Genomic DNA, 8,665 nt, shown 5'->3' with positions numbered 1-8,665 from the left:
CAGTGCTTAACTTCATATTTTATCAAGACTGACAGTTAAGCCAGCACCACCTGGGTTTCACTTAAAGTCATAGGCTGTATACACTCATCAGCCACTTCATTAGGTATATCTTGCTATTACTTGAAACTAGGGCTGTTCGATATAATGATATATATCGGATGACGATATAAAAACGTCTATCGTTTCAATTTATGCTATCGTTTGTTTCGTGGTGTCACAAAATAAACTGTTTACGGCAATATTTTTTCATCGTTTTGATGGTCACTGTAGTGGCTATATTCATTTCTTAAAGTTCTCTCTTTTTCTTATATTTACTATAACCACACTACAGACGGACAAGCGCCTGTCGTTAGCAACAACGACGGTAACGCCATCGCGTGTCCGCTTGTTTATGTTCCACATAAACCTTTCACAATAGAGCTCAAGATCCTGTTAAGACTTTTCAAAACTGAATCACGTGAAAGAGCAGATTATTTACGGATGAGAAGTAAGAAAGAGCCGCCAGGTGCTAAAAAAAAAAACAACCTTAGACTCAAACGTTAGAACAGGCTTTTCCCCGCAGCACGTTGTGTAATAAATACTCACAAAGAAAACGGCGGCCGTTACAACTTATGTCTAAAAATGTATCGTTTCATGCATCAGTTAAAACACTCGACTCCAGGTACGCGACGCGCAGCTGGAAACACTTCACGCAAGTCCAGCTGCCCGAGAGTCACAGAATTTACAGAAAATGTTACATTTTTGTGATTTATATCGTTATTGGGACGATAGAATTCTTATATTGGGATATGAGATTTTGGTCATATCGCACAGCCCTACTTGAAACTGCTTTAGTTCAATGTGTTATAGATTCAACCGGATGCTGAAAGCATTCCTCAGAAATTATGATTCATATTGCACTGATAGCATCTCATAGTTGTTGCAGATTTCACATCTGTGATGTGACTCTCACATTCCACAGCATACCAAAAGCAGTGGATTGAAATCTGGTGGCTTTAGAAGCCATTTGAGGACAGTGACATGTTAAAGAAACCAGTTTTAAGATGATTTGAACTTTATTACATGGTCCTTCTGTGCTGGAAACAGCCATCAGAGGATGGACACATGGAAGATGGTTATCAATAATGCTCGTGATCAGCAACAATATTCAAGGAAGCCTGTGGTGTTTAAACAATACTCAGCTGGTACTAACAGGTCTAAAGCATGCTAAAACACTATCCCCCACACCATTAAACTGCCACCACCAGGCTGACCCATTGACATGAGGCAGAATGAATTTATGCTTTCAGGTTGTTTATGCCAAATTCTGACCCTACCACCCAAATGTCACAGCACAAATTTAGATTCATAAGATCAGATAACATCATTTTAAAATATTTTTTGCCCCATAGCCTGAGTTTCCTGTTTGTAGCTGACAGGATTGGCATCAGATGTGGTTTTCCACTGTTTTGACCCATCTGCTTAAAGATTCGATGGGTTTTCCACATGCTCTTCTGCATAGCTTGGCTTCAATGAGTGTTTGAGTTACTACTGCTTTCCTATCTGCCTGTCAGCCATTCCCCTCTGGCCTCTGGCATCAACAAGGAATTTTCTTCCAGAGAACTGCAGCTTACTGGATATTTTCTCTTTTTCAGATCATTTCCCCTCAATCCTAGAGATGGTTATTGGAAAAATCCCAGATCAGTTTCTGAAATACTTAGACCAGCATATCAGCACCAACAGCATGAAAGTCACTTAAATCACCGTTCTTCCCCATTCAGATGCTCAATTTGAACTTCAGCATACATAACTAAATGCATCAAGTTGCTGCCATGTGAATGGTCGATTAGATATTTGTGTTAACAAGCAGCTGAACAAGTGTGCCAAATGAATTGGCCAGTGAGTGAACCTACACAGGTCATATCAAAACACAACACATCTTTACAGGGTGGATTCTGCAGGTCTTAATATTTTTGGGTGATTTTATTACTTTGAGTTGTTGTGTGATTTAAAAGAAAACAAAAAAACCTTACATTTAATGACCAACATAAGAACAGATCAGCTCTCACGCAAGCAACAAAATTAAACAAAACCTACTTGGACGTTTAGAGAAGTGAGAAATACTTTAATACAGATGCAGTTAAGGCTGCTGGCTAGAAATAAAAAAAATAAAATAAAAAATAGTTGAGTAGATATTTCATATAGATATATGAGTGTTACTACTTCTCATATATCATCTTTAAATTGATAAATAAATCTTAATTTATCTTCTCTAATCTCAGAGTTTTCAAAAGAAGAACCTATTCTCTTACACGGCACACTGTTGAGAAAATATCAATGCTTGTCATCGAGACACAACATACTTTTCCTGAGTAAGATTTGTAAAACTCTATCACAGCACATCATGTCTACTCGAACATAACTCTAGCAAATGCCTAGACTAATGCTGATGTATAAAAACATGAAACCAGCCAAACTGGGTGTTATTAAGAAAAGGTCTTAGGATCCTCTAAGACAAAATTTCCCTTAGATAACATATGCACATAACTTTCACTTTAAGTTTGTAACATGAAATTCAACCATGAAGATTTAACAAAAATCCTACACAATAATCTGTCACATTTGGCCTTGATATCAATGCTTGTTTCATTTCTAAATGAAATAAAGAGAATGAAACAAAGTTTAATCTTCAGGCTACTCAGTGAACACAGTATGCAAATAAATACTTCCCTTTATCAAGTAGTTTTTCATTATTTCAATGAGGCACATCATTGGCGAGCATCTTACTGTATGGCCTACATGTGAGGCACCTTTGTTTGTATTTTTATGGCACCTTTGTTTAACAGTTTTGATCTGAACAGTAATTGCTTCTGCTGGCTCACATGCACTGCATGCCATGCAGTATTGTGCAGTTTCACAGCTGTATGTTGACCTCCTGATTAATTAAATAATCTATCCTCAAGCAAACTAATGGACTTGTTGGTCAGTGTCGTTTCATCATTCACAAATCTGTACCCGAACAGCTTCATGGTGGGTCCACACACTCTCTGAACTACCTGAGCCAATGTAAAGGGAATTGTAAATCTCCATTTCTCTGCCTGCTCTGATGAGTTCTTCTGAGTGGAGTAAATCCCGCTGGCTTTCTGTGTGGTCTGGGTGTTCCTCAGTATCCACTCCCTGGCCAGGGAACTAAATGGTATCCCTGCAAACTTGTACATCTCCTCTGCCTTTTGCATAGGGTAGAGGGCGATATCCTCATAGCGGACCAGCATGTAGCGGTTCCTGAGCCAGTGAGGTTGGCTCAGTCCAACCTCTGCAGACATCCTAATGTGATCACAGTTTCCTTTGAGCCTCTTCACCTCCTCATCATCTTCGGGCACCTGGCCGTTCTGCGCCCAGGCCTTCCACGTGTGATATTTTGAAGAGAACGCCACCATGCGCGATGCTAAGATAGCTCTTGGATCTCGAACTAGCTGGATAACTTTGATATCCAAGCGAGGGTCCTCTACCAAAGGCTGCAGTGTGTCCAGCTGATGCACACGAACAGTCTTAATGGCATGGTGTTGTTTGGAAAGGCAGGATTCAGATGCAAGAGTTAGGTTCAGTGGCCCACAGCGACGACTCTTACAGTGATACCTAAAACAAGACCATAACGTTTTTAAATGATAAAAAGCATTTTACAAAACTGAATAGTGGGAATATTAATATTTCATGCATATACTAAATTAATATTTTTTCTCTGTTGTCATGCAGAAGAACATTGGGAATATTATTAATAAGGCACACAGACGATAGCTTAGTGTTAAAGTAGTGTCATGACCATCAGGCCTTCCTTTTGCAGCTGCATAAATAAAGATTACAGGCTTGATTAGCAGCACAGGGATTTGTAACTTATACAATACCTCTCAAAAACATCTCTGATTACAGGACTGCAGACCCGTTCTTCACAGAGTGATAAACTAGACTCTCTGCGGAAAAGAGATGGGGTGACATGGTCCTGAGGTGGGGGAGAGATGAACTTCTCAAGAGGTGAGAAATCACACAGGAAAAGCCCCTGGAGTACATCTCGGTAAATTCCCGACAACACTGTCCCATTGTTTGCCTCTGCAGCCGGGGTCAGCATGCGCTCGACATGCCACAGTGGCTCAAACAGATAGAACATGTTCTCCCCGTGCTGGTTAAAAAATTCCCCCACAAATGAGGAACCTGTCCGTGTGGTGGCCAAGAGTAATACGTGCTTACGGCCACCGGCGTAGCTGTATGTCCCCAAATCATCTAGTTCTTCCTCGTCTTCTTCCTCTGAGAAATTTGAGTTATCCCTCTTTGTACCAGAGAGTCGCGACAGCAGCATTTTGAGTGCCATCAGGGAGCCCTTTTGTGTTATGTTGCTGAAATTCTGCTGCTGCGGAATCTGCCTCTGGATCAATCTGTCAGAGACCCTGACAAGATAAATAGACTTCATTATAAAATATCCATTGGCAAACCATAAGGTGTTACATTTTATTCTTTTTTTTATATATTTTATTTAGCTGATAGTTGCATTTATGTCTGAGTTATAACTAAAACAACCAGCAAGGGTGAAAGCACTTTTGAGGCACAGAGGATTTTTATAAGGTAAAAAGATATATATCTGTATATAGCCTACAGGAAGGCAGAACCCCGATCAGTTATCAGTGACACTGACACATGAGGCCACCTTCCAAAGCATGGTACAACTACAACCCAGTCCTTTCAAAATAAAAGTACATAACAAATTAAAACAAAAGAAATTATAAATTTCCTTCACAAAAACATGACTAAAACACACAACAGTACAATAACACAAAATATTTACAACTGCTAATCCAAGCAAACCTACCTAAAGATCTACCCTTTGGCCCCCAACTTGATTCATAGATGACCGATTCAGAGAAGACCATCTCTGAATCGAGGAGGCGGCCTAAGGATAGATCTTTCACCATCTTACAATGCTGTGATTGCAGCCATTCCCCAACTATCTGTGAATGGTACTCATGGCCATTGATCAATGGCCGCTGATCAATGGGGTTGTTGATCAATGGTCATGACAGTTTGCATATTAATGATCAATGAACTAACCTCACAGCCCACTGTTCGTCAGTGGTGCTGGTTTCAGTCATTGTGCAAATGTATTGTTTATAAGGTTGGGGAAACCTGCAGTCCGCTGAGACTAAAGAAGTCACTTGGATGAGTGCCAAAACGTTTCTCCCACTGAAAACGCTACGTCCAGATGAACAGACTCAACCTTTTGGAATTTACTTACCTGGATGATTGAGCATGCATCACGACATTCAATCTGAGTTAATTATGTTCAGCAGTGTCTTGTCCTCAAGTCTGCCTCCTCTGGCCTACCAGCGCTTACAGTGTATATTTTTATATTTCTGTCTATTTGTCCTTCTTTTGTGTGTGTGCCTTCACAGTGAAGTGGCTAATACATTTTCTTGGCAAGCCTCAGAACACTGGTTTGATTCCAGCTGAAAGTGTCCCTGCATCTACTCTGGCGTGATCCCTGTTTGAATTCAGTTTTCTTCCCTTTGACCTAAAAAATGTTTCATTTTTTTTATTTTGACAACCTTGAGTCCTGCTTTTGGCTCCTTACTCTCTACACATCTTGACACTGTACCATTTTATCTTTTTTAGATAGGGTTTCTTATCTATCTTATCTATCTTTTCATAATTATCTTAACACAGTTTTCTCAAAAAAACCTTCAGCATGGAAACAAAAGCTTAATATGATAAAGGCTTGAAACTCTCCCTGTGAGACAACTCACACCTGAGAATTATATCCTCCCCGGCTTTATGCTGCTTTAGGGTTAAGATTATTGTTCTTATGATTGTTAAATCAAGAAGGTGCATTCATCTGAAGCACAGAAACATCTTGGCAAGCACATCTGGGCAGGGCAACACCACATCTGAAGTCTTTACATCAAGGCAAGCTAAGCTAAGGTAGACTGCTGGGTCTTAATATGTATTTTTATTGGTAAGAAAGGAAACACACCTCCCAAAAAGTACAAGATCCCTTTAGCTTTCCTCAGATTTGCACAAATATAATATAAAATTTAGCAGATTATTACACACTCTTCTCCATACTCTTACCTAGAGAGGATGTTGCTTTCCTTTTCAATGATGACCAGGGCCACAATACAGATAAAGACGATTGCATACTTGGTCTTCATTCTTAAGTCTTCCCTTTGCAATGTGAGCTCTACAGTGCTGTTCTTTGGGTCATAGCTTGTCATGCAGAGGCTTCATTCTAAAGAAAGAAAAAAAAAGACAAATAAAAATAGGATCTTAGTTCTTGTGCTATTTGTCACAGAGCTTCCTTAGTGCTTAAAGACAAACCGAAACATAACCAGTCTATTTTTAATCTCTAACCAATATGTGGTTGCATTTGTGCTGCTCTGACATTTCAACTATATTGAGGTGCTTGTGCAACAGCAACAGCTTTTACAAATTTGTTTGTCTTATTTCTTAGAGCAACAGAAAATGACACTATTGGTTTTCACCAGGATTGGAGAATGGCATAAGTTAAAAGACAAATGTTGGAACAGGCAACAGAGACCTACAGCCGAGGCCTGGGTTCAAATCTGTCTCACTCTGCATGTGTCAAATAAAGGCTAAAAAAAAGGGGGGGGGGACAAAAACAGGAGGTACAGGGGCTAAAACAGTCTGACTGCAAAGTAGTCCTTTAACACTTAATTCAGCATTAAGCCAAATACAAGACATCGTGGGAAACTGAGTAGAGCTTTACACATATTATAACTGTCTCTGTTGATGAATTGGGTCATCTTATCATCATCTTATCACCAGCATGTCATTCTTAGAAACCAAAAGCTTTCCCATGCCGTGGAGTAACCTTTAAGACACAAGCCTCAGCAGGTTTTCAGTTCAGTAATCTTCAATTCTAACTCTCAATTTTTTTTTTAAAATTTATCAGCATAGACAGCTGGGTAAGTCGGAGCATGATATTTTCCAATTCTATTCAGTGTCATTAGCTAAAGTAGTAATCCTTCCATGCTTTGGGAATATTGAGCTGTGCTGGCATGGATAACAAGGAAAACCAGTTAGGAAGACATACCACACTGGTGTCATAGTGCTCCTCTGAAAACAAGTTAACCATATTGACAATGAATTTTAATTGAAATCATTCAGCACAACAAATTTCTTAACTCTGAATAATGCCGTTTCCGTGTTGCTGAGAAAGAAATGTAGACACGCACGCACATGCCATTTGGTCCTGTCAGGAGAGTGAATAATTTCTACAAAGCATATAATTAAAGGAAAAAATACAATTTTCAAGTAGTTTGTGAAATGATTGTGTGCTCCGTGAGTAAATATCCCCCAATTATCTTAGTTTAATACGGCAAAGCCGTCAAACTGTCAGGCTGAAGCGCTTGAGATGAGCATTTTTACATATTCAAGAGTCACTGGAGCGTTTGGCAAATCTGACTATCTGCTCAGGCAGAAACACACATCACTCTGTTTATCATCTCACTACAAATTACATTAATGGCTGCCTTCAAAGCCTCCGAGCAGCATCTCATGGAGATGTTAAAAGCCAAAAAGTCTCACTGAAAGATTTGCTGTTCCTGCAGGAGTGCAAGTGTAAACAATAAGGTGCTATAGGCAAATACTGAGAGCCATTATAGTTTGCACAGGTGTTATTATTTCTATGTAACTGACTGACTTTAATTTCACTGTTTACCACTGTTTCACACTTGCACCCCTCTATGTGTGGTGTGCTCAACACTATGGCACTGGCAGTCGTTCATGGGGGAGGGGGATTTTAATTCAGTGTAATTTGTACCATCTACTGATCCAGAATAAATACAGACTACTGCATACTTCTGCACAGTATTAATACAGTATATAATGAGCAGGAATTAAAGCATTATTCCTTCATATATTCGATTTATTTAAATAAGAAATTGATATGTGTAATGGAAAGTGGGCTAAACGGAAATGCAGCTTATTGCAGCATATTTCTGCTGTTATCACAGAAAACAAACCGCGCATTTGAGGTTGAAACAATAGGTTAGCAAACTCAATTCAACATCCTTTTTAGCAAAAGGAAGAGGATGTTTACAAGCCCGTGCGATTCGACGGCTCTGCATATGCGCTGTTTAACCATTTCGCGATTTGCAGCCACTAAAATGAGAAGCGGGGATGTTCAGATGGTGTGTCTTACAAACCTTTGTTTGGCCTCTTGGTGAGTTCAAGTGAAATGTCCCTGATTTGTGAGAAATACCGTCCTTTCGTAGCATCCTGCTGCTTTGTCTCGGAGATGGACGCACGGCTTCATTGTACTATCCCCGGTTTCGGGCTGCTCTCCTCCACCAGATGTAGCACAGAGGCTTCGTACAGAAACATTGATATACGAAGACTAAAAAGAGTGACCAGTGCGAAAGCATATGTATATATATCCTTTTTTAAATTAAATCTGACTGATTTAAAAAAGTAAAGCAAAAAGAGAGGAAACGATAAACCGCATAAAAGTAATTAAGCACGGTGTTGCCTAAATATAGTTAAAGCGTAGTATTTCCTCTTACAAAACTTTTCTTTCCAACTTTTCTCTCGTGCTGGACACCACGACACGAAGAGCGAGCTGGCCACGCTTCACAGCACCCCTAACTCTCGCCCGGACAGCCTGTGTTGGTTGGCAAGGTCA

The 8,665-nt window shown here is 39.8% G+C and overlaps 1 protein-coding gene across 1 annotated transcript; it reads right to left on the bottom strand.

The window, feature by feature from the left end:
* Positions 1-1,062: 1,062 nt before the first annotated feature.
* On the bottom strand, positions 1,063-8,665 carry chst3a (carbohydrate (chondroitin 6) sulfotransferase 3a). The gene is made up of 4 exons (XM_080869110.1): positions 8,190-8,665; positions 6,094-6,250; positions 3,882-4,418; positions 1,063-3,615 (listed from the first exon to the last, which is right to left on the bottom strand). Exons 2-4 carry the CDS (start codon positions 6,234-6,236, stop codon positions 2,919-2,921), a joined length of 1,377 nt encoding a protein of 458 aa, XP_080725236.1. The 5' UTR covers positions 6,237-6,250; positions 8,190-8,665; the 3' UTR covers positions 1,063-2,918.

Source organism: Rhamphochromis sp. 'chilingali', assembly GCF_963969265.1.
Source record: "Rhamphochromis sp. 'chilingali' genome assembly, chromosome: 20".
Classification (NCBI taxonomy): domain Eukaryota; kingdom Metazoa; phylum Chordata; class Actinopteri; order Cichliformes; family Cichlidae; genus Rhamphochromis; species Rhamphochromis sp. 'chilingali'.
This window is presented reverse-complemented; position numbering and strand designations above follow the sequence as displayed.

Coding starts and splice junctions, on each gene's coding strand:
- chst3a (XM_080869110.1), bottom strand. CDS start 6,236: ATGACAAGCTATGACCCAAAGAACAGCACTGTAGAGCTCACATTGCAA. Junction 4,419..6,093: donor GAAAGCAACATCCTCTCTAG/GTAAGAGTATGG, acceptor TTATCTTGTCAG/GGTCTCTGACAGATTGATCC. Junction 3,616..3,881: donor ATCAGAGATGTTTTTGAGAG/GTATTGTATAAG, acceptor GTCTTGTTTTAG/GTATCACTGTAAGAGTCGTC.